This window comes from Manis pentadactyla, chromosome 10 (genome assembly GCF_030020395.1).
Source record: "Manis pentadactyla isolate mManPen7 chromosome 10, mManPen7.hap1, whole genome shotgun sequence".
Lineage (NCBI taxonomy): Eukaryota > Metazoa > Chordata > Mammalia > Pholidota > Manidae > Manis > Manis pentadactyla.
Window position 1 is genome coordinate 84,579,353 of NC_080028.1, and position 24,948 is coordinate 84,604,300.

Sequence of the window (24,948 nt, forward strand, 5' to 3'; positions counted from 1 at the left end):
TTTGGTTAGGTTTATTCCTAGGTATTTTATTTTTTTGGATGCAATTGTGAATGGAGTTGTTTTCCTGATTTCTCTTTCTGTTGGTTCGTTGTTAGTATATAGGAAAGCCACAGATTTCTGTGTGTTGATTTTGTATCCTGCAACTTTGCTGTATTCCGATATCAGTTCTAGTAGTTTTGGGGTGGAGTCTTTAGGGTTTTTTATGTACAGTATCATGTCATCTGCAAATAGTGACAGTTTAACTTCTTCTTTACCAATCTGGATTCCTTGTATTTCTTTATTTTGTCTGATTGCCGTGGCTAGGACCTCCAGTACTATGTTAAATAACAGTGGAGAGAGTGGGCATCCCTGTCTAGTTCCCGATCTCAGTGGAAATGCTTTCAGCTTCTCTCTGTTCAATATAATGTTGGCTGTGGGTTTATCATAGATGGCCTTTATTATGTTGAGGTACTTGCCCTCTATTCCCATTTTGCTGAGAGTTTTTAACATGAATGGATGTTGAACTTTGTCAAATGCTTTTTCAGCATCTATGGAGATGATCATGTGGTTTTTGTCTTTCTTTTTGTTGATGTGGTGGATGATGTTGATGGACTTTCGAATGTTGTACCATCCTTGCATCCCTGGGATGAATCCCACTTGGTCATGGTGTATGATCCTTTTGATGTATTTTTGAATTCGGTTTGCTAATATTTTGTTGAGTATTTTTGCATCTACGTTCATCAGGGATATTGGTCTGTAGTTTTGTTTTTTGGTGGGGTCTTTGACTGGTTTTGGTATTAGGGTGATGTTAGCTTCATAGAATGAGTTTGGGAGTATCCCCTCCTCCTCTATTTTTTGGAAAACTTTAAGGAGAATGGGTATTATGTCTTCCCTGTATGTCTGATAAAATTCCGAGGTAAATCCATCTGGCCCGGGGGTTTTGTTCTTTGGTAGTTTTTTGATTACCGCTTCAATTTCGTTGCTGGTAATTGGTCTGTTTAGATTTTCTGTTTCTTCCTGGGTCAATCTTGGAAGGTTATATTTTTCTAGGAAGTTGTCCATTTCTCCTAGGTTTCCCAGCTTGTTAGCATATAGGTTTTCATAGTATTCTCCAATAATTCTTTGCGTTTCAGTGGGGTCCGTCGTGATTTTTCCTTTCTCGTTTCTGATACTGTTGATTTGTGTTGACTCTCTTTTCTTCTTAATAAGTCTGGCTAGAGGCTTATCTATTTTGTTTATTTTCTCGAAGAACCAGCTCTTGGTTTCATTGATTTTTGCTATTGTTTTATTCTTCTCAATTTTATTTATTTCTTCTCTGATCTTTATTATGTCCCTCCTTCTGCTGACCTTAGGCCTCATCTGTTCTTCTTTTTCCAATTTCGATAATTGTGACATTAGACCATTCATTTGGGATTGCTCTTCCTTTTTTAAATATGCTTGGATTGCTATATACTTTCCTCTTAAGACTGCTTTTGCTGTGTCCCACAGAAGTTGGGGCTTAGTGTTGTTGTTGTCATTTGTTTCCATATATTGCTGAATCTCCATTTTGATTTGGTCATTGATCCATTGATTATTTAGGAGCGTGTTGTTAAGCCTCCATGTGTTTGTGAGCCTCTTTGCTTTCTTTGTACAGTTTATTTCTAGTTTTATGCCTTTGTGGTCTGAAAAGTTGGTTGGTAGGATTTCAATGTTTTGGAATTTTCTGAGGCTCTTTTTGTGGCCTAGTATGTGGTCTATTCTGGAGAATGTTCCATGTGCACTTGAGAAGAATGTGTATCCTGTTGCTTTTGGATGTAGAGTTCTATAGATGTCTATTAGGTCCATCTGCTCTACTGTGTTGTTCAGTGCTTCCGTGTCCTTACTTATTTTCTACCCGGTGGATCTATCCTTTGGTGGTGAGTGTTGTGTTGAAGTCTCCTAGAATGAATGCATTGCAGTCTATATCCCCCTTTAGTTCTGTTAGTATTTGTTTCACATATGCTGGTGCTCCTGTGTTGGGTGCATATATATTTAGAATGGTTATATCCTCTTGTTTGACTGAGCCCTTTATCATTATGTAGTGTCCTTCTCTATCTCTTGTTACTTTCTTTGTTTTGAAGTCTATTTTGTCTGATATTAGTAATGCAACCCCTGCTTTCTTCTCACTGTTGTTTGCTTGAAATATGTTTTTCCATCCCTTGACTTTTAGTCTGTACATGTCTTTGGGTTTGAGGCGAGTTTCTTGTAAGCAGCATATAGATGGGTCTTGCTTTTTTATCCATTCTGTTACTCTGTGTCTTTTGATTGGTGCATTCAACCCATTAATATTTAGGGTGACTATTGAAAGATATGTACTTATTGCCATTGCAGGCTTTAAATTCGTGGTTACCAAAGGTTCAAGGTTAGCCTCTTTAGTATCTTACTGCCTAACTTAGCTTGCTTATTGAGCTGTTATATACACTGTCTGGAGATTCTTTTCTTCTCTCCCTTCTTTTTCCTCCTTCTCGATTCTTCATATGTTGGCTGTTTTGTGCTGTGCTCTTTCTAGGAGTGCTCCCATCTAGAGCAGTCCCTGTAAGATGTTCTGTAGAGGTGGTTTGTGGAAAGCAAATTCCCTCAGCTTTTGTTTGTCTGGGAATTGTTTAATCCCACCGTCATATTTGAATGATAGTCGTGCTGGATACAGTATCCTTGGTTCAAGGCCCTTCTGTTTCATTGTATTAAATATATCATGCCATTCTCTTCTGGCCTGTAGGGTTTCTGTTGAGAAATCTGACGTTAGCCTGATGGGTTTCCCTTTATAGGTGACCTTTTTCTCTCTAGCTGCCTTTAACACTCTTTCCTTGTCCTTGATCTTTGCCATTTTAATTATTATGTGTCTTGGTGTTGCCCTTCTTGGATCCTTTCTGTTGGGGGTTCTGTGTATTTCCGTGGTCTGTTCGATTACTTCCTCCCCCAGTGTGGGGAAGTTTTCAGCAATTATTTCTTCTAAGATACTTTCCATCTCTTTTCCTCTCTCTTCTTCTTCTGGGACCCCTATAATACGGATATTGTTCCTTTTGGATTGGTCACACAGTTCTCTTAATATTGTTTCATTCCTGGAGATCCTTTTGTCTCTCTCTATGTCAGCTTCTATGCGTTCCTGTTCTCTGATTTCAATTCCATCAATGGCCTCTTGCATTCTATCCATTCTGCTTATAAACCCTTCCAGAGTTTGTTTCATTTCTGCGATCTCCTTTCTGGCATCTGTGATCTCCTTCCGGACTTCATCCCATTTCTCTTGCGTATTTCTCTGCATCTCTGTCAGCATGTTTATGATTCTTATTTTGAATTCTTTTTCAGGAAGACTGGTTAGGTCTGTCTCCTTCTCTGGTGTTGTCTCTGTGATCTTTGTCTGCCTGTAGCTTTGCCTTTTCATGGTGATAGGAATAGTCTGCAGAACTGGGACGAGTGACGGCTGGAAGGACTTCCTTTCTTGTTGGTTTGTGGCCCTCCTCTCCTGGGAGAACAGCGGCCTCTTGTGGCTTGTGCTGCGCAGCTGCGCGCAGACAGGGTTTCTGCTTCCTGCCCGGCTGCTATGGAGTTAATCTCCGCTGTTGCTGTGGGCGTGGCCTGGCTCGGGCAGCTACTCCAAAATGGTGGAGTCGCGTTGGAGCAGGAGCTGCTGGGAGGCTATTTATCTCCGTAAGGGGCCTCCCTGCTCCCTGCTGCCCAGGGGTTAGGGTGCCCAGAGATCCCGGATTCCCTACCTCTGGATTAAGTCACCCGCCCTGCCCCTTTAAGACTTCCAAAAGCACCCGCCAAAACAAAACAACGGCCACCAAAAAAAAAGAAAAAAAAATTTTTTTTAATTTAAAAAAAAAAAAGTTTTTAATTAAAAAAAAAAAAAAAAGGTGGTCGTTCGTTTTTCTTTATTCTCCGGTGCCAGCCTCAGGCCTCTGCTCACCGGTCTTTCTGCCCTGTTTCCCTAGTATTGGGGTCCCTATCCCTTTAAAACTCCCAAAAAGCGCTCGCCAAAACAACAAAAAAGCAAAAAAAAAAATGGTCGCGCGCTTTTCTTATGCCCTCAGTCGCCCAGCCTCCAGTGCCTGCTCACTGTTCTTGCTGCCCTGTTTTCCTAGTATCGAGCGCCCTGCACTCTGGCCCGGATGGCGGGGGCTGGGTGCTCGGCAGTCCTGGGCTCCGTCTCCCTCCCGCTCTGCCTGCTCTTCTCCCGCCGGGAGCTGGGGGGAGGGGCGCTCGGCTCCCGCGGGGCCGGGGCTTGTATCTTACCCCCTTCGCGAGGCGCTGGGTTCTCTCAGGTGCGGATGTGGTCTGGATATTGTACTGTGTCCTCTGGTCTTTATTCTGGGAAGGGTTGTCTTTGTTATATTTTCATAGATATATGTTGTTTTGGGAGGAGATTTCCGCTGCTCTACTCACGCCGCCATCTTCTGCCCCTCTCCCTTGTTTCTGATTTTAAAGGAAAAGTTTTCAGTATGTTCCCTCTACACCCAGTTTGTTAAGAGTTTTTAGTATGAATAGGTGTTAATTTTTGTCAATTTCTTTTTCAGCGTGTATTGAGATGACCATATCCTTCCAATGTGGTGTATGACCTTTATTGATTTATGGATATTGAGACGTCCTTTCATCCTTGGAATAAATCACACTTGGTCATGATGAATGATCCTTTTAATATATTTTTAAATAAGTTTGCTCATATTTTGTTGAAGACTTTTGCATCTATGTTCACCAGGGATATTGGCCTGTAATTTTATTTTATTTTGTAGTGTCTTTCTGGTTTTGGTATCAAGGTGATGCTGGCCTCATAGGATGATTTTAGAAGCTTTCTTATTCTTTAATTTTTTAGAACAATTTGAGAAGGATAAGTATTCACTTTTCTTTAAATATTTGGTATAATTCTCCTGTGAAACTGTCTGGTTTTGGACATTTGTTTGTTGAAAGTTTTGTTTTTACAAATTCAATTTCATTACCAGTAATCAGTCTGGATCTTTTGGATGTGGTCATGGGCTGGGAGGCTGCCTCTGTCAAGCTGGTGTGTTCATCCTGACCCTGCTCTGTCCACACTGTAAATGTTCATGGGGAACAAAAACAATGTGCATGCACCTGCTACTGACTGCACTAGCAGTGTCTGGGAGAAACATAAACAATGGTGCTCACCCTGTTCCCATCTGTACCAGCAGTGTCAGGGGACTGTAAATAATGGTGCTCACCCTATCCACAGTAGCAACATCTGCAGGGAACATGAACAATGGAGCTCACTAGCACCTCTTGTCTTGGAGAGAGTTCCAGCTATTCACCTGCTACTGGCAGGTGCTTCAGTTCTGAAAATCAACTGTCTTCAATTATAGTCACGGTCAGCTTTAAACCAGCTACCTCCCAGCTTTTTGTCTGTGCCCCAAGGTATGTGAATCTGTACTCCAGGGGCTTAGCAACATCCTTTCCTACAACAGGGCCACACTGGGGGTGGGGCTCCCTCCATTACCATGTCTCCCTCTCTCCTGCCATTTTTTTAAGTAGCCTTTTTTTTTTTATCCCATTTTGTGAAGAAGGCATTCACTCAGGCTTCAGTACTTTCTCAGAATGAATTGCTTTGTGTATAGGTATAGATTTGGTGTGTACAGGGCAGGCTCTTTCTATATCAGTATCTTGGACCCACCTGAAGCCTTGAAAACTTTATGGCCAGTCACAAAAGGCGACATATTGTAGGATTCTATTCATCTGAAATGTCCAGATTAGACAAATCCAGAGAGCAAGAAAGTAGATTAGTGGTTGCCAGGGACTGGAGGGAGAGGGAAATTCGGAATGACTGTTAAGGAAGATAAGGTTTCTTTTTGGAGTGGTGAAAATGTTCTGATTAGTGGTGATAGTTATGCAAAATTGTGAATATACTAAAAAATATATTTATTACAGTATAAAAGGTGAATTTTATGTTAGGTAAATTTTATATCAATTAAAAAAGCTATTCTGAATGGACTAACAGGTACCAAAGGGAAAGGGACTGGGGAGGATGGGTGGGTAGGGAGGGATAAGGGGGGGAGAAGTAGGGGGGTATTAAGATTAGCATCCATAGCGGGGTGGGAGAAAGGGGAGGGCTGTACAACACAGAGAAGACAAGTAGTGATTCTACAACAGGTTGCTACGCTGATGGACAGTGACTGTAAAGGAGTATATAGGGGGGACCTGGTATAGGGGAGAGCCTAGTAAACAAAGTATTCGTCATGTAAGTGTAGATTAATGATTAAAAAAAAAATGCAGTTCCTATGTGGTGACCTCTAATGAGTTCTACACAATGATATAAAGGACATATAAAAGTGTAGGCAAAGGGTCTGTTTGTGTTTATACAGAGGATCAAAGCCTAATTTGGCTACCCCGAAAATGAACTAAGAAACGATATGAAAGAGAACTTCCAACATCAGCACTCTCGGGAAGACTCATGCCAGAAGATGATCATCAAAAAACCCCAACAAAGATCCACGCACTGCTACAGCTGTAGATGCACTCATCCCACCAGCTCCTGGACTTGCCATGGGAATGAAGGAGATATCTAAGCTGGCCTGTGCATACAGTAAAACAACAAATTTGACTGGATCTATACTGTTGGAACTCAACCAAGAATTAGGAGAAGTGCAAATTGTAGCGCTCCAAAATCTTACAACTACAGACTATTTACTGTTAAAAGAACATATGGGATGTGAACAGTGCCCAGGAATGGGTTGTTTTAATTTGTCTGATTTTTCTCAAACTATTCAAATTCAGTTAGATAATAACCATCATATCATTGATAAGTTTTCACAAATGCCTAGGGTGCCTAACTGGTTTTCTTGGTTTCACTGGAGATGGCTGGTAATTACAGGTATGCTTTGGTTATGTAACTATACTCCTATTATGTTAATGTGTGTGCGCAATTTAATTAGTAGCTTAAAACCTATACATGCTGAAGTTACTCTACAAGAAGATATGTCAAAGAAATAATCAATCTTCCCATGTTTTCTGCCGCCTGCTACTTCTATAGCTTTTCTTCTTCCTTCCTAATTACAACGAATTCTTAAATAGAATTCGTGCCTCATATCAAATTTACCGAGTATCATAACTCCTCCAAGTGGTAAAGATACCTCAAGACAAATGCTGGGCATAGAAGCCACAGGGCATAAATATGCAAAGAAATAAAAAGCTAACCATTTCAAACAATAAGGCTTCTCTCTCACTTACCAACTTAACTTTTCCCTGTATGGCCCCGGAAGATGACTGGTTAGCCAGAGACGGGTAAGATTCCTCAAGGGAGGAACAACCTAAGACAGGCACAGTCACAGGGGGGTCATCAGGTGAGAAATTGGGGATCAACAGAGGTGAGGCTTAGAACCTCACCCCCCTGTTCTGAGAGAAATCTTCTGCATATGTGGATGTTTTATTGCCCTTGTCTAGCTTGGATTAACACATAGTCTACAGGCACACACCTGATCATCTACATTTGCTCTCTTACAACACTAAACTATGTTTTCTACCTTTATGTTGTATCTACCTACCACTTCAGCATCTTATTAAAAATAATAAAGAGAGAAATGTGGTATCCACATATAAATCAAGTATAAAAATCAAATGTGTATTCATATTTGAACTGACTGTTTATAGTTCATAATGCATGAGCAAAACCAAAAGTTTCTGTGATGACTGCCCTTGTACTGTTCACCATGTAACTTATTCACTATGTAAGAATTTGTTCTCCATGTAAGAACTTGTTCGTTATGCTTCAGAAGATTGGAGACTGACGAAAATTAGGCTTGGGGTGGATTAATGATTGTGCATTGAGCATTGACTCCCCTATACAGAATTTTATTGTTGTTAACAACCATTTGATCAATAAATATGAGAGATGCCCTCACAAAAAAAAAAAGTACACACTTCCAATTGTAAAATAAATAAGCAACCGGGATGTAATGTATAGCATAAGGAATATAGTCAAAATATTGTAACAACTTGGTATGGTGATAGCTGGTACTTAGAATTATCATGTATATAAATGTTGAATCACTGTGTTGTACACCTGAAACTAATGTAATGTAATACTGTGTGTCAACTACGCTTCAATAAAAAATAATTATCTAAAAAAAAAAAAAAAAAGCTATTCTGAAAAAAAAACGATCAATGTAATTCACCATAAAAACAGACTAGAGAAGAAAAATGTAATCATCTTGATAGATACAGAAAAAATTTTGGCAAAATATTACATCTTTCATGATGTTTAGTTCTCAGCAAACTAGGAGCAAAAGAGAACTTCAACCTGGGAAAGACCATTTACAAAAAAATATGCAGCTAACATCATATTTTAAAGAGGATGTTTTTCTCCTAAAATTGGAAATAAGGCAAGAATACCTGCTTTCATAATTTCTATTCAATATTGTACTGGAAGATGTAGCCAGTACAAATAGGCATGAAAAAAAAAGCATACACAGTGGAAAGGAAAAAATAAAACTTGTAAAATCCGAAAGAATCTACAAAAAAGCAACTATAATGAATATGTTATTTCAGTAAGTTCTCAGGATGCAAGATAACTATATAAAAATCAGTTGTATTTCTTTTTTAAAATTGAAGTATCATTGATATACAATCTTTTTTTTTTGTAGATAATTATTTTTTATTGAAGGGTAGTTGACACACAGTATTACATTAGTTTCAGGTGTACAACACAGTGATTCAACATTTATATACATGGTAATTCTAGGTACCAGCTATCACCATACCAAGTTGTTAAAATTTTGACTATATTCCTTATGCTATACATTACATCCTGGTTACTTATTTATTTTACAATTGGAAGTGTGTACTTTTTTTTTTTGTGAGGGCATCTCTCATATTTATTGATCAAATGGTTGTTAACAACAATAAAATTCTGTATAGGGGAGTCAATGCTCAATGCACAATCATTAATCCACCCCAAGCCTAATTTTCGTCAGTCTCCAATCTTCTGAAGCATAATGAACAAGTTCTTATATGGAGAACAAATTCTTACATAATGAATAAGTTACATGGTGAACAGTACAAGGGCAGTCATCACAGAAACTTTCAGTTTTTCTCATGCATTATGAACTGTAAACAGTCAGTTCAAATATGAATACTCATTTGATTTTTATACTTGATTTATATATGGATACCACATTTCTCTCTTTATTATTATTATTTTTAATAAAATGCTGAAGTGGTAGGTAGATACAAGATAAAGGTAGAAAACATAGTTTAGTGTTGTAAGAGAGCAAATGTAGATGATCAGGTGGATGCCTGTAGACTATGTGTTAATCCCAGCTAGACAAGGGCAATAAAACATCCACGTATGCAGAAGATTTCTCTCAGAACAGGGGGGGTGAGGTTCTAAGCCTCACCTCTGTTGATCCCCAATTTCTCACCTGATGACCCCCCTGCGACTGTGCCTGTCTTAGGTTGTTCCTCCCTTGAGGAATCTTACCCGTCTCTGGCTAACCAGTCATCTTCCGGGGCCATACAGGGAAATGTAAAGTTGGTAAGTGAGAGAGAAGTCTTATTGTTTGAAAAGGTTAGCTTTTTACTTCTTTGCATATTTATGCCCTGTGGCTTCTATGCCCAGCATTTGTCTTGAGGTATCTTTACCACTTGGAAGAATTATGATACTCGGTAAATTTGATATGAGGCATGAATTCTATTTAAGGGTTGTAATTAGGAAGGAAGAAGAAAAGCTATAGAAGTAGCAGGCGGAAGAAAACATGGGAAGATTGATTATTTCTTTGACATATCTTCTTGTAGAGTAACTTCAGCATGTATAGGTTTTAAGCTACTAATTAAATTGCGCACACACATTAACATAATAGGAGTATAGTTACATAACCAAAGCATACCTGTAATTACCAGCCATCTCCAGTGAAACCAAGAAAACCAGTTAGGCACCTTAGGCATTTGTGAAAACTTATCTATGATATGGTGGATATTGTCCAACTGAACTTGAACAGTCTGAGAGAAATCAGACAAATTAAAACAACCCATTCCTGGGGACTGTTCACATCCCATATGTTCTTTTAACAGTAAATAGTCTGTAGTTGTAAGATTTTGGAGCACTACAATTTGCACTTCTCCTAATTCTTGGTTGAGTTCCAACAGTATAGATCTAGTCAAATTTGTTGTTTTACTGTATGCACAGGCCAGCTTAGATATCTCCTTCCTCATTCCCATGGCAAGTCCAGGAACTGGTGGGATGAGTGCATCTACTGCTGTAGCAGTGCGTGGATCTTTGTTGGGGTTTTTTGATGATCATCTTCTGGCATGAGTCTTCCAGAGAGTGCAGATGTTGGAAGTTCTTTTTCATATCGTATCTTAGTTCATTTTCGGGGTAGCCCAATTAGGCTTTGATCCTCTGTATAAACACAAACAGACCCTTTGCCTACACTTTTATATGCCCTTTATACCCTTGTGTAGAACTCATTGGAGGTCACCACACAGGAACTGCTTTTTTAAAAATCATTAATCTACACTTACATGACAAATATTTTGTTTCCTAGGCTCACCCCTATACCAGGTCCCCCCTATATACCCCTTTACAGTCACTGTCCATCAGCGTAGCAAAATGTTGTAGAATCACTACTTGTCTTCTCTGTGTTGTACAGCCCTCCCCTTTCTCCCACCCCCCTATGCATGCTAATCTTAATACCCCCCTTTTTCTCCCCCCCTTATCCCTCCCTACCCACCCATCCTCCCCAGTCCCTTTCCCTTTGGTACCTGTTAGTCCATTCTTGAGTTCTGTGATTCTGCTGCTGTTTTGTTCCTTCAGTTTTTCCTTTGTTCTTATACTCCACAGATGAGTGAAATCATTTGGTATTTCTCTTTCTCCGCTTGGCTTGTTTCACTGAGCATAATACCCTCCAGCTCCATCCATGTTGCTGCAAATGGTAGGATTTACCCTTTTCTTATGGCTGAGTAGTATTCCATTGTGTATATGTACCACATCTTCTTTATCCATTCATCTATCGATGGACATTTAGGTTGCTTCCAATTCTTGGCTATTGTAAATAGTGCTGCGATAAACATAGGGGTGCATTGGTCTTTCTCAGACTCGCTGCATTCTTAGGGTAAATTCCTAGGAGTGCAATTCCTGGGTCAAATGGTATGTCTGTTTTGAGCATTCTGATGTACCTTCATACTGCTTTCCACAATGGTTGAACTAATTTACATTCCCACCAGCAGTGTAGGAGGGTTCCCCTTTCTCCACAGCCTCGCCAACATTTGTTGTTGTTTGTCTTTTGGATGGCAGCCATCCTTACTGGTGTGAGGTGATACCTCATTGTAGTTTTAATTTGCATTTCTCTGATAATTAGCAATGTGGAGCATCTTTTCATGTGTCTGTTGGCCATCTGTATTTCTTTTTTGGAGAACCATTTGTTCAGTTCCTCTGCCCATTTTTTAATTGGGTTCTTTGTTTTTTGTTTGTTGAGGCGTGTGAGCTCTTTATATATTCTGGACGTCAAGCCTTTATCGGATCTATCATTTTCAAATATATTCTCCCATACTGTAGGGTTCCTTTTTGTTCTATTGATGGTGTCTTTTGCTCTACAGAAGCGTTTCAGCTTAATATAGTCCCACTTGTTCATTTTTGCTGTTGTTTTCCTTGCCCAGGGAGATATGTTCAAGAAGAGGTCACTCATGTTTATGTCTAAGAGGTTTTTGCCTATGTTTTCTTCCAAGAGTTTAATGGTTTCATGACTTAAATTCAGGTCTTTGATCCATTTTCAGTTTACTTTTGTATATGGGGTTAGACAATGGTCCAGTTTCATTCTCCTACATGTAGCTGTCCAGTTTTGCCAGCACCATCTGTTGAAGAGACTGTCATTTCGCCATTGTATGTCCATGGCTCCTTTATCAAATATTAATTGACCATATATGTCTGGGTTAATGTCTGGATTCTCTAGTCTGTCCCATTGGTCTGTGGCTCTGCTCTTGTGCCAGTACCAAATTGTCTTGATTACTATGGCTTTATAGTAGAGCTTGAAGTTGGGGAGTGAGATCCCCCCTACTTTATTCTTCTTTCTCAGGATTGCTTTGGCTATTCGGGATCTTTGGTGTTTCCATATGAATTTTTGAATTATTTGTTCCAGTTCATTGAAGAATGTTGCTGGTAGTTTCATAGGGATTGCATCAAATCTGTATATTGCTTTGGGCAGGATTGCCATTTTGACGATGTTAATTCTTCCTAGCCATGAGCATGGGATGAGTTTCCATCTGTTAGTGTCCCCTTTAATTTCTCTTAAGAGTGACTTGTAGTTTTCAGAGTATAAGTCTTTCACTTCTTTGGTTAGGTTTATTCCTAGGTATTTTATTTTTTTTGATGCAATTGTGAATGGAGTTGTTTTCCTGATTTCTCTTTCTGTTGGTTCATTGTTAGTGTATAGGAAAGTCACAAATTTCTGTGTGTTGATTTTGTAGCCTGCAACATTGCTGTATTCTGATATCAGTTCTAGTAGTTTTGGAGTGGAGTCTTTAGGGTTTTTTATGTACAGTATCATGTCATCTGCAAATAGTGACAGTTTAACTTCTTCTTTACCAATCTGGATTCCTTGTATTTCTTTGTTTTGTCTGATTGCCGTGGCTAGGACCTCCAGTACTATGTTAAATAACAGTGGAGAGAGTGGGCATCCCTGTCTAGTTCCCAATCTCAGAGGAAATACTTTCAGCTTCTCGCTGTTCAATATAATGTTGGCTGTGGGTTTTTCATAGATGGCCTTTATTATGTTGAGGTACTTGCCCTCTATTCCCATTTTGCTGAGAGTTTTTATCATGAATGGATGTTGAACTTTGTCAAATGCTTTTACAGCATCTATGGAGATGATCATATGGTTTTTGTCTTTCTTTTTGTTGATGTGGTGGATGATGTTGATGGACTTTAGAATGTTGTACCATCCTTGCATCCCTGGGATGAATCCCACTTGGTCATGGTGTATGATCCTTTTGATGTATTTTTGAATTCGGTTTGCTAATATTTTGTTGAGTATTTTTGCATCTACATTCATCAGGGATATTGGTGTGTAGTTTTCTTTTTTGGTGGGGTCGTTGCCTGGTTTTGGTATTAGGGTGATATTAGCTTCATAGAATGAGTTTGGGAGTATCCCCTCCTCTTCCATTTTTTGGAAAACTTTAAGGAGAATGGGTATTATGTCTTCCCTGTATGTCTGATAAAATTCCGAGGTAAATCCATCTGGCCCGGGGGTTTTGTTCTTTGGTAGTTTTTTGATTACTGCTCCAATTTCTTTGCTGGTAATTGGTCTGTTTAGATTTTCTGTTTCTTTCTGGGTCAGTCTTGGAAGGTTGTATTTTTCTAGGAAGTTGTCCATTTCTCCTAGGTTTCCCGGCTTGTTAGCATATAGGTTTTCACAGTATTCTCTAATAATTCTTTATATTTCTGTGGGGTCCGTCGTGATTTTTCCTTTCTCGTTTCTGATACTGTTGACTTGTGTTGACTCTCTTTTCCTCTTAATAAGTCTGGCTTGAGGCTTATCTATTTAGTTTATTTTCTCGAAGAACCAGCTCTTGTTTTCATTGATTTTTTCTATTGTTTTATTCTTCTGAATTTTATTTATTTCTTCTCTGATCTTTATTATGTCCCTCCTTCTGCTGACCTTAGGCCTCATTTGTTCTTCTTTTTCCAATTTCAGTAGTTGTGACATTAGTCCATTTATTTGGGATTGTTCTTCCTTTTTAAAATATGCTTGGATTGCTATATGCTTTCCTCTTAAGACTGCTTTTGCTGTGTCCCACAGAAGTTGGGGCTTAGTGTTGTTGTTGTCATTTGTTTCCATATATTGCTGGATCTCCATTTTGATTTGGTCATTGATCCATTGATTATTTAGGAACATGTTGTTAAGCCTCCATGTGTTTGTCAGCCTTTTTGCTTTCTTTGTACAGTTTATTTCTAGTTTTATGCCTTTGTGGTCTGAAAAGTTGGTTGGTAGGATTTCAATGTTTTGGAATTTACTGAGGCTCTTTTTGTGGCCTAGTATGTGGTCTATTCTGGAGAATGTTCCATGTGCACTTGAGAAGAATGTGTATCCTGTTGCTTTTGGATGTAGTGTTCTGTAGATGTCTATTAGGTCCATCTGCTCTACTGTATTGTTCAGTGCTTCCGTGTCCTTACTTATTTTCTGCCCAGTGGATCTATCCTTTGGGGTGAGTGGTGTGTTGAAGTCTCCTAGAATGAATGCATTGCAGTCTATTTCCCCCTTTAGTTCTGTTAGTATTTGTTTCACATATACTGCTGCTCCTGTCTTAGGTGCATATATATTTAGAATGGTTATATCCTCTTGTTGGACTGAGCCCTTTATTATTATATAGTGTCCTTCTTTATGTCTTGTTACTTTCTTTGTTTTGAAGTCTATTTTGTCTGATATTAGTACTGCAACCCCTGCTTTCTTCTCACTGTTGTTTGCTTGAAATATGTTTTTCCATCCCTTGACTTTTAGTCTGTACATGTCTTTGGGTTTGAGGTGAGTTTCTTGTAAGCAGCACATAGATGTGTCTTGCTTTATTTATCCATTCTGTTACTCTGTGTCTTTTGATTGGTGCATTCAGTCCATTAACATTTACGGTGACTATTGAAATATATGTACTTATTGCCATTGCAGGCTTTAAATTCGTGGTTACCAAAGGTTCAAGGTTAGCCTCTTTAGTATCTTACTGCCTAACTTAGCTCGCTTATTGAGCTGTTATATACACTGTCTGGAGATTCTTTTCTTCTCTCCCTTCTTATTCCTCCTCCTCCATTCTTCATATTTTGGATGTTTTGTTCTGTGCTCTTTCTAGGAGTGCTCCCATCTAGAGCAGTCCCTGTACGATGTCCTGTAGAGGTGGTTTGTGGGAAGCAAATTCCGTCAGCTTTTGTTTGTCTGGGAATTGTTTAATCCCACCATCATACATGTATCCTTGGTTCAAGGCCCTTCTGTTTCATTGCATTAAATATATCATGCCATTCTCTTCTGGCCTGTAGGGTTTCTGTTGAGAAGTCTGATGTTAGCCTGATGGGTTTTCCTTTATAGGTGACCTTTTTCTCTCTAGCTGCCTTTAAAACTCTTTCCTTGTTCTTGATCTTTGCCATTTTAATTATTATGTGTCTTGGTGTTGTCCTCCTTGGATCCTTTCTGTTGGGGGTTCTGTGTATTTCCGTGGTCTGTTCGATTATTTCCTCCCCTAATTTGGGGAAGTTTTCAGCAATTATTTCTTCCAAGATACTTTCCATCCCTTTCTGTCTCTCTTCTTCTTCTGGTACCCCTATAATATGGATATTGTTCCTTTTGGTTTGGTCACACAGTTCTCTTAATGTTGTTTCATTCCTGTAGATCCTTTTATCTCTCTCTATGTCAGCTTCTATGCGTTCCTGTTCTCTGGTTTCAATTCCATCAATGGCCTCTTGCATCCTATCCATTCTGCTTATAAACCCTTGCAGAGTTTGTTTCATTTCTGTAATCTCCTTTTTGGCATCTGTGATCTCCCTCCGGACTTCATCCCATATCTCTTGCATATTTCTCTGCATCTCTGTCAGCATGTTTATGATTATTATTTTGAATTCTTTGTCAGGAAGACTGGTTAGGTCTGTCTCCTTCTTTGGTGTTGTCTCTGTGATCTTTGTCTGCCTGTAGTTTTGCCTTTTCATGGTGATAGGAATAGTTTGCAGAGCTGGGACAAGTGATGGCTGGAAGAACTTCCCTTCTTGTTGGTTTGTGGCCCTCCTCTCCTGGGAGAACAGTGACCTCTAGTGGCTTGTGCTGGGTAGCTGCGGCAGACAGTGCTTCTGCTTCCTGCCTGGCTGCTAATGGAGGTTATCTCCGCTGTTGTTGTGGGCGTGGCCTGGCCCGGGCTGCTGCTCCAAAGTGGTGGAGTCGCGTTGGAGGGGGAGCGGCCAGGAGGCTATTTATCTCCGTAAGGGGCTTCCATGCTCCCTGCAGCCCAGGGGATTAGGGTACCCAGAGATACCCAGATTCCCTACCTCTGGATTAAGTGTCGCACCCTTCCCCTTTAAGACTTCCAAAAAGCACCCGCCAAAACAGAACAATGACCACAAAAAAGAAAAAAAAAATTTAAAAATTAAAAAAAATAAAATAAAATAAAAAATGGCCACTTGTTTTTCTTTATTCTCCGGCGCCAGCCTCAGGCATCTGCTCACTGGTCTTGCTGCCCTGTTTCCCTAGTATTGGGGTCCCTATCCCTTTAAGACTTCCAAAAAACGCTCGCTAAAACAAAACAGAAAAAAAAAATGGCCACTTGCTTTTCTTATGTCCTGTGGCGCCAGGCCTCCGGTACCCTCTCACGTTCTTGCTGCCCTATTTCCCTAGTATCCAGGGCCCTGCGCATGCACTGTGTCTGCGCTCTGGTCCGGATGGCTGGGGCTGGGTTTTCAGCAATCCTGGGCTCTCTCTCCCTCCCGCTCTGCCTATTCTTCTCCCGCTGGGAGCTGGGGGGAGGGGCGCTCGGGTCCCGCCGGGCCGGGGCTTGTATCTTACCCCCTTTATGAGGCACTGGGTTCTCGCAGGTGTGGATGTGGTCTGGATGTTGTCCTGTGTCCTCTGGTCTTTATTCTAGGAAGAGTTGTCTTTGTTATATTTTCATAGATATGTGTGGTTTTGGGAGGAAATTTCCGCTGCTCTACTCACGCCGCCATCTTGGCTCCCTATGATATACAATCTTATATTCATTTCAAATGTACAAGACAAAGGCTCAATAGTTACCCATATTATTAAATTCTCATCCCCTCTAGTGTGGTTTCTATCTATCAACATAGAAAGATGTCCCAGAATCATTGACTATATTCTCCACATTGTTCTACTGTCCCAATGACCAGCTTATATTGTGATTGCAAATTATTGTGCCTCTTTATACCCTTCACCATCTGCATCCACCCACCCTAACCCCTCTCCCTTGATAACCATTAGTCACTTCTCAGTGTCTATGAGTCTACTGCTGAAAAATCAGTTGTATTTCTATATTACCAATGAAAATTTGGAAAATTAAATTTAAAAAGTACCATTACAATAGCACCAAAGACCATGAAATCCTTAGGCATAAAGCTAACAAAATGTGTACAATATTTGTGTGCTGAAAATTACAAAATTCTTCCAAAGTTGATCTATAGATTCAGCACAATCCTATTATTTTGTAGAACTGACAAGCTGATTGTAAGATTTATATGGAAAATCAAGAAAGTAGAATATCCAAAACAGTTTTGAAAGAGAACTTAAATACCAGTAGCTATTTAGTAGAGGATTCATACACTTCCTGATTTTAAGACTTACTACAAAGTTATAGTAATCAGGATAGTATGGTATTGGCAAAAGGATAGACATGCAGGTAGTGGAAAAGAAGAGGCCTGAAATAGACTGATGCATATATAGTCAACTGATTTTTCAACAAAGGCACAAAGACAATTCAATGGAGAGTTCAATGGTGTTAGAACAACTGGACATCTTTAATAATAAGCTAAAATGAAACAAAACCAAACCTCTACCCATATCTTGTACCATATTAAGATTAATTCAAAATAAATCATAGAGCTAATGTAAAAATCTTAAACTATAATTCTTGTGGAAGAAAACATAGGAGAAAATCTTTGTGATCTTGTATTAGGCAAAAAGTTCTCAGATATAACACTGAAGTCTGATCCATAAAGGAAAAATCTTATAAATAAGACTTCATCAAAATGAAAAAAGTTTTTGCTCTGTGAAAGAGACTCTTAAGAGAATGAATAGATAAGTTACAAATTGGGAGGAAGTATTTGCAAATTTTCGTTCTTTCTTTTAAATTACATGTCTGACAAAGGACTTATATCCAGATAATATAAATGATTCTCAAAACTCAACAGTAAGAAGCCAAAAAATCTAATTCAAAATAAGTAAAATACTTTTAACAGACACTTCACCAAAGAATGTATATGGATGGAAAATAAGCATGTGAAAACATGCTCCATGTCATTAATCATAGAAAAATGCAAATTAAAACCACAATGCGATACTACTGTATACCTATTAGAATGGTTAATGCAGAAAGAAAATAAACTGGCAATATCAAGTATTGGCAAAGAAGTGTAGCAACTAAAACTCATATACTGCTGTCAGAATGGAAAATGGCATGCCTACTTTGGAAAACAGTTTGTCAATATTTTACAAAGTTCAATACCAGTAAGCCCACTTTTAGGTATTTACCTAAGAGAAATAAAAATAGATATTCAATGAAAATATACATGTGAATGTTTCTAGTGGCCTTATCCATAATTGCTCCAAACTAGAAACAACCCACATGTCCCTGAACTGGAGAATGGATATACAAACTGGTATATCCATACAATACTAATGAGAAATAAAATAGAAAGGATTTCTTATACATGCAACAACATGGATGAATCTTAAATGCATTGTTCTAAGTGAAAGAAGCCAGAACTGTAGTGAAAGAAGGCTACATACTATATAATTCTATTTATGTAAAATTCTGGAAAAGGCAAAACTGTAGGGATAGAAACAGATCAGTAGTTGCTAGGGGCTGATGATTGAGGGAAGAGGTTGGTTACAGTGGTGCATGAGGAAATATTTTGGGGGTATTCTAAAACTATAGAAACGTTTATATCTTGACTGGTGGTGGTTACATGACTTTATGGATTCATCAAAACTCATAGAACTACACTAAAAAGGTTGAATTTTATTATATGTAAATTATACCCCAATAAACTTGACCTAGAAATGAAAAAATCCCATTGACTTTGGGATGAAGCTTAAATGCCTCTATTGGGCTATCAGAGGCCTCCCTCAGTGGTGCATGGGGCAGAAATCATATAGCACTGAGTCATGTCTTAAAGTCCCCTGCACTTTTCCTTCCTAGAATGTGCCCCAGCTTGTAGCTTATCATATCCTTCTGCCTGTTTATCTGTTGCTCTTCCTCTCTGCTCCACCCTGCTGTACTGAGAGCCTTGGAAGGCATTGTCTATATTACCCAGTCTCATGCTCGGCAAATAGCAAACCCTTCTTTGTTGAATGAATGAGTGAATGAATGGATGAATCCTGTGAATGAGTTCTACATACTGACATTGAACATATTTTTTTTACCATACTTTTAAAATTCTTTTAAATGATAGACATTATTTCCCAATATTATGCAAAAAATTCCTGTACCAATAGTTATTTTTAATCCAAGCAAGTTGATTCCTTATTAGCCAGATTGCCAAATTTGATTTTTTACTTCCTTAAAAAATTCCAATATATTGAAAGGATATCATGTCTGCTCTTCTAGGCTATTTCCAATCCAACTTCTTTGCTACCTTAATCATCTCCCTAGAACACTATATGGGGCAAATCCTCAGCCATTGCCCAACTCTATAATATGCTTCTGCAGATGGCAGCACATTCAAACAAGAATTTATCATGAATCATAGAGGAACACATCCTCTACAAAGGGCTTTCCCCAGCAGGCATGATTTTTCTTCACAGAGAGAAAACCCCACACTCTGCTTTAGGTGGGAAGAGGTATGTGATCCTGACTTCATCTCTTGTAGATTGGCTCCTACTTCGGGGCCTCCCTCTGTTCCGTGGACATGGACAAAGACGGCAGCTCTGACCTGGTCCTAATTGGGGCTCCCCATTACTATGAGCCGACCCAGGGAGGCCAGGTGTCTGTGTGCCCCTTGCCTCGTGGGGTGAGTGCCTGATGGGGCCTGGGCTGGGTGAGGGCTGGGTGTGGGGTGGGGGCTGACCAGGTTAGGGCCTGATACTGGTTTTGTTCTGCAGAGGGCTAGATGGCAGTGTGAGGCTGTTCTCCATGGGGTGCAGGGCCAGCCCTGGGGCCGCTTTGGGGCAGCCCTGACAGTGCTGGGGGATGTGAATGGGGACAAGCTGACGGACGTGGCCATCGGGGCCCCAGGAGAGCAGGAGAACAGGGGTGCTGTCTACATATTTCATGGAACTGCAGAAGTGGGCATCAACCCCTCCCACAGCCAGGTGAGGCCCAGGTACTGTCTCTGTCACAACAGTAGCACTTTTCTTGATCTGTCCCTTTCTAGTTCAGCATTCCCACAGCTGCCAGATCTAGTCCCCCAGTACTCCTTTTCAGAACCTTCAAAAACCAGAAATATAAGAGGTGCATGGGGGCATCATCACTACCACTTCACATATAAGGAAACTAAGGCTTAGAGGTGGTAAATGCAAGCCAGAAGTGTTGGAAGGTAGGCATTTCTTTCTTCTCAATCTCAGTCTTGGTAGGGTGACCAATAGTCTGGTTTGCACACGTCTGTCTGGTCTCAGTACTGAAAGTCTTACATCTCAGAAAACCCCTATGGTTGGTCTCGCTACCAGGATTGCATGTCTTATGACTTGTGACTTGTGCTCTGTGTTTGTTTTAATGCTCTGCTCTTGCTATCTTGAAATTCTTAATAGTTTTTGAGTAAGGGGTCCTATATATTTTTTTAGCACTGGGTCCTGCAAATTATGTAGCCCATCCTGATGGTTAGTCACTCAAAATTCTGGTCACCACAACTGGTTTCTTCTCTAAAATGGCTCTCTGTTCCCTGCCAAATGGAGCCCACTCTCTGGAGGGAACCCCACAGTCTGGTTTTCTCTCACTATAGCCAGCTGAGGCCATCATTCTTTTAGCTTCTGGTCTCCAAATTTTTCCAGTTTCACATTTCTCTTGCGCCCTTTCTCTCTCTGTTGTCATCACCCCTGCCAGAGGTTCAACCCTACCAAACATTAAAATCACCTGAAGATTGTAAAAACACACAGGTGCTTGGCCTCTGTTAGGGGTTCTGATTTAATTGGTTTGGGGTCAGGACCCCAAGTATTAGTAGAGTTTTTTTGAAAATTTTATTTAGAAAACCTTCAAATTTACAGCAAATTTGAAAGAATTGTACACTGAGCACCCATATATTACAACTTAGAACCTATAGTGATCATTTGTCTCTATTTACTTTCTCACATATCTATTCTTTTTTACCCATTTTTCTGTCTGTCAGGCCATCTTATTTTTTCAAATGCATATCAATGTAAGTTGCAATATCAATTCACTTCTCCCCTAAACACTTCAGCATGTATGTCATTAACTAGAATTCAGTATTTTATTACTGTTATTTTAAAGAAATTTACAGGCAGGAAATGCACAAATCCTTAGCCATTCAATGAATTTTGACAAATGCATACACCTGGGTAACCTGCAGTCCTTCAAGATACAGAACATCATCACCATTCCAGAAAGTTCCCTCTTGCCCCTTCCCAATTTATGACTCTACTCCATTCCAGAGGAAATTACTGTTCTCTGGAATTGGAATTATTTTCCACCATAAATTAGTTTTGCCCATTCTAGAAGTTTATATAAATGGGAAAGTGTGTAGGCCCCATTACTTGCTATACATTCACTGCCTTACCCACTTCTGTTTCTCAGAGCCTCTTTCCACAATTGTGTAAGTATTATAATTGGCTTCTGTTGTTCCTCTGTGCAAATGGGGCTTGAAGGCTCTGGTTTTACTTTCTTTTTATTATAAAAGCTTTACATGCTTGAATAATTTATAAATCTAAAATAAAAAGTGAAAGCCCTAGTTCCCTCCCCTTATCTGTACCTAACTCACCTTGCAAAGGGAAACAAGGGTAAGGGGAGGGTACTTTATATGTACACACACACACACACCACATACACATGTACATACTTACATACACATATACATACATACATACATGCCACAGACTTTGGAATTAAAAAAATGCAAAAAAAAACTTGCTATCTTATTGTTTGCATTTTTTTCCTTGCTTTTTTCCTGTGAATGGGGCTAGATGTAGTCAAGTGTTTGGACAAGCAAATATGCTCTGACTCTCCAAACTACCACATTATACCTAATTTTGAAATACAAATCTTAAGTGATGAAGTCTCCCATGTGAACCCAAAGAAAAGCATCACCTAGATTGAGATATAGCACATTTTTGACATTCCATGCTTCCTTATCCTTCCTTTTCATTGATAAAGTCACTTAAAAATATGATAAAATATACCTGACATAAAATTCAACATCTTACCTATTTTTAAATATGCAGTTCAGTGGCATTAAGTACTTCTAAAATTTATTTGGCTGTTATTCTTTCAGTGTTACTCTTGCATATCAAGAGTCAAAATCATTCTTAAAGGCTCATTATGAAAAACAACAATTTCACACCCACACTGTGATTTTCCTCTTCATTCTTCCTGCTCTTGAGGAAACCACTATCAGCTCTTTCAATGATACTCCACACTTCCAATGGTATGATTATTTTGCTCCTTCTAGATTTTTGTTCTAGCATTGACTTCCCACTTGGATTGGTAAGGACTGAGCTCTTTTTCAGACCTCTCTTGCCACATAATTACCTGCCTTCCATCCCACCCCTCCATCCTTGTATTTAAATGAGAATTTTGGTTAGATAGATATTCAGTGTTTACATTATCCTGACCATGTAAATGAGATTCAGCTGAGTCAAATAATATGCTATGTCACTTCTTTCCTATAAAACTTTTGTTCTCCCTTGAAAACTCAGGTAATTAATGAAAACTTTGTGTATCATCTCAAGGTTTTGTGTAATAGTTGTCCTAATTCCTGAAGAAGTTGCCAGAGATGAGACTTGAGTGCAGCCCAGACAATCTCTCCTTTGGGTCACTCTGAGTGATTGAGTTACACATTTCCGTATTCCTTCCCACTCCCTTTCTCCTCTTCTCTTTTCTACCCTCAGAGGATTTCAGGCTCTCAGCTATCCCCCAGTCTCCAGTATTTTGGTCAGTCACTGAGTGGGGGCCAGGACCTCACAATGGATGGACTGGTGGACCTGGCTGTAGGGGCCCAGGGACATGCACTGCTGCTCAGGTGAGAACCTCTTTTGGAGCACACCAGCTATCTTCTCTGAAAGGAGTGGCTTTGCTGTCTGAATGCCCCTAATGGCCCTCTGGTGTCCTTACAGGTCCCAGCCTGTGCTGAAAGTTGAAGTGACCATGGAGTTCACACCCAGGGAAGTGGCAAGGAATGTGTTTGAGTGTCGTGAGCAAGTCGTGAGAGGCCAGAATGCTGGAGAGGTCAACATCTGCTTTCGTGTTCGCAAGAACACACGGGACCGGCTGAGGGAAGGTGAGGGTGGGTGGGTATGTGTCAAGAGGTTAAATGACTGGGGATGTTGATGGTTGGCCCAACCCAGTCTTTGTAGCCTCTGGTAGTCCAGAGCAAAGTTCTAACAGACTCTGACAGCCTTCTCCAAGCTTGGCTGGAATGAGCAGGCAATTCCCCTACTAGGTGGGGAGGACCAGCAAACCCCCTCAAGAGAGGTGAGCATGTGGCACTCCCTTACTCTCTCAGTTCCACGGAGAATCAAGGGCCCCACACAAATTCACAAAGCATTCAGCCATGCATTTTATCACAACTAACCTGACTTCCTCCCTTGTCTCTATTCTCAGAGTGTTACTGTGCTTGGAGTGGGGAATACTAATGGTGGTACTAGAGACAAATGGGGGAGGGGATAAAATTAGGTTTCTAGCAATCTTACTGGGCTGAAGAGACAGCAGTCAGAGTTTGGGGCAGTCAGATTTGAAGTAGCTAGAGAACAATTCTCTACAAACAAACAAAGTCTTGGAGATTAGAGAACTGCAGAGAAGGTACCCCCAAATCCATACACAAAATTCCAACCAAGTCATTGGTTGACTCCTAGGCCATGCATGTTCATATCAATACTTCAAGAAACTCAGTAGAAGACAGAAACTGGAGAGTTAAAGAGTTGAGCAGAAGTTCAGCAGCTTCCCAATGCGAGGGATAGAAAGTTTTGAGAGGGGCCTTGTTAAACCTTGGTCTTTCTATTGGGACAAGTTCCACGAGACCAGTAACTAAGGGGAACAATAGACAATAGAAAGAGACCCACAGGTGATACATAAATAGAGTTATTAGGAATTTTCTAATTTGTAAATTAGAATTATTAGATAGGAATTTAAAAATTAATGACAATTAATATCTTCAAGAAAAAGGTAAATGATGGAGAACTTCAGAAAAGACTTGGAATTCATAAATCAAGTCAAATGGAAACTCTAACACTGAAAAATACAGACTGAAATTAAGAATTCAATAAGTAGATTTAATAGCACATTAGCAGAAGACAGAATTAGTAAACTGAAAGGTAAATCAATTGAAAGTACCAAGATTAACATATACAGAGAAACAAAGGATGAAAAAAAATTTTTTTAATCATAAGAGATATATGGGACATGGTAAAAGAAGTATAAACATATAACTGGAGTTCCAAAAGAAGGAGAGAAAATAGAAAATAAGCAGCAGTTAAAGAAATGGTGATAAAGAATTTTCAAAAACTGATGAAAAACATCAAGATTCTCTACTAAATCAAAGCAGGATAAATATAGAGGAAATCATGCTGTAGTACATTATGCCAACATATATAATCTTATACATTGTACCAACTGAGGCACAAGTCACTTAAGAGCAAAGACAAAGAGAAAAGATTAAAGGCAGCTAGAAAAATAGACTTGATTTCCTACTATGTAACAGAATAGCTACCATTTTTTGAGTACATATGCAGCAGGCACTCTGTTAACTGCTTTATAGACACTATTTCATTTTCACAACTGGAAAGGAGCAATTATTATCCTTGGTTTAAAAATAAAGAATTAAGACTCAAAGAGGTCAGATAACATGCCCAAAGTTGTATAGCTGGAGAGCAGCAGAGCTGGGCTGCATATTCCTACCTATATGACTCCAAAGCTGGGCTCCTCACTACTATGCTACCCTGCTCCTTCAGGAGAAATCCAGAGCATTATCACCTATGACCTGGCTCTGGACCCAAGTTTCCTACATCCCCGGGTCTTCTTTGATGAGACACAGAACAGCACAAGCAGACAGACACAGACCTTGGGGCTGAGTCAGAAGTGTGAGATCCTGAAGCTACGGTTATTGGTGAGCAGGGGATGGCCACACTCCTGGATCCTTTAAGACTGAGATGGGTT

The 24,948-nt window shown here is 39.6% G+C and overlaps 1 protein-coding gene across 1 annotated transcript in view; it reads left to right on the forward strand.

The window, feature by feature from the left end:
- ITGAM (integrin subunit alpha M) overlaps window positions 1–24,948 on the forward strand; it is a 63,917-nt gene that overhangs the window by 32,923 nt on the left and 6,046 nt on the right. The window contains exons 13-17 of the mRNA XM_036927237.2: window positions 19,499–19,639; window positions 19,731–19,940; window positions 22,686–22,816; window positions 22,911–23,074; window positions 24,744–24,898. Of these exons, the coding sequence (XP_036783132.2) occupies window positions 19,499–19,639; window positions 19,731–19,940; window positions 22,686–22,816; window positions 22,911–23,074; window positions 24,744–24,898 (801 nt within the window). The remainder of the gene's footprint in view (window positions 1–19,498; window positions 19,640–19,730; window positions 19,941–22,685; window positions 22,817–22,910; window positions 23,075–24,743; window positions 24,899–24,948) is intronic.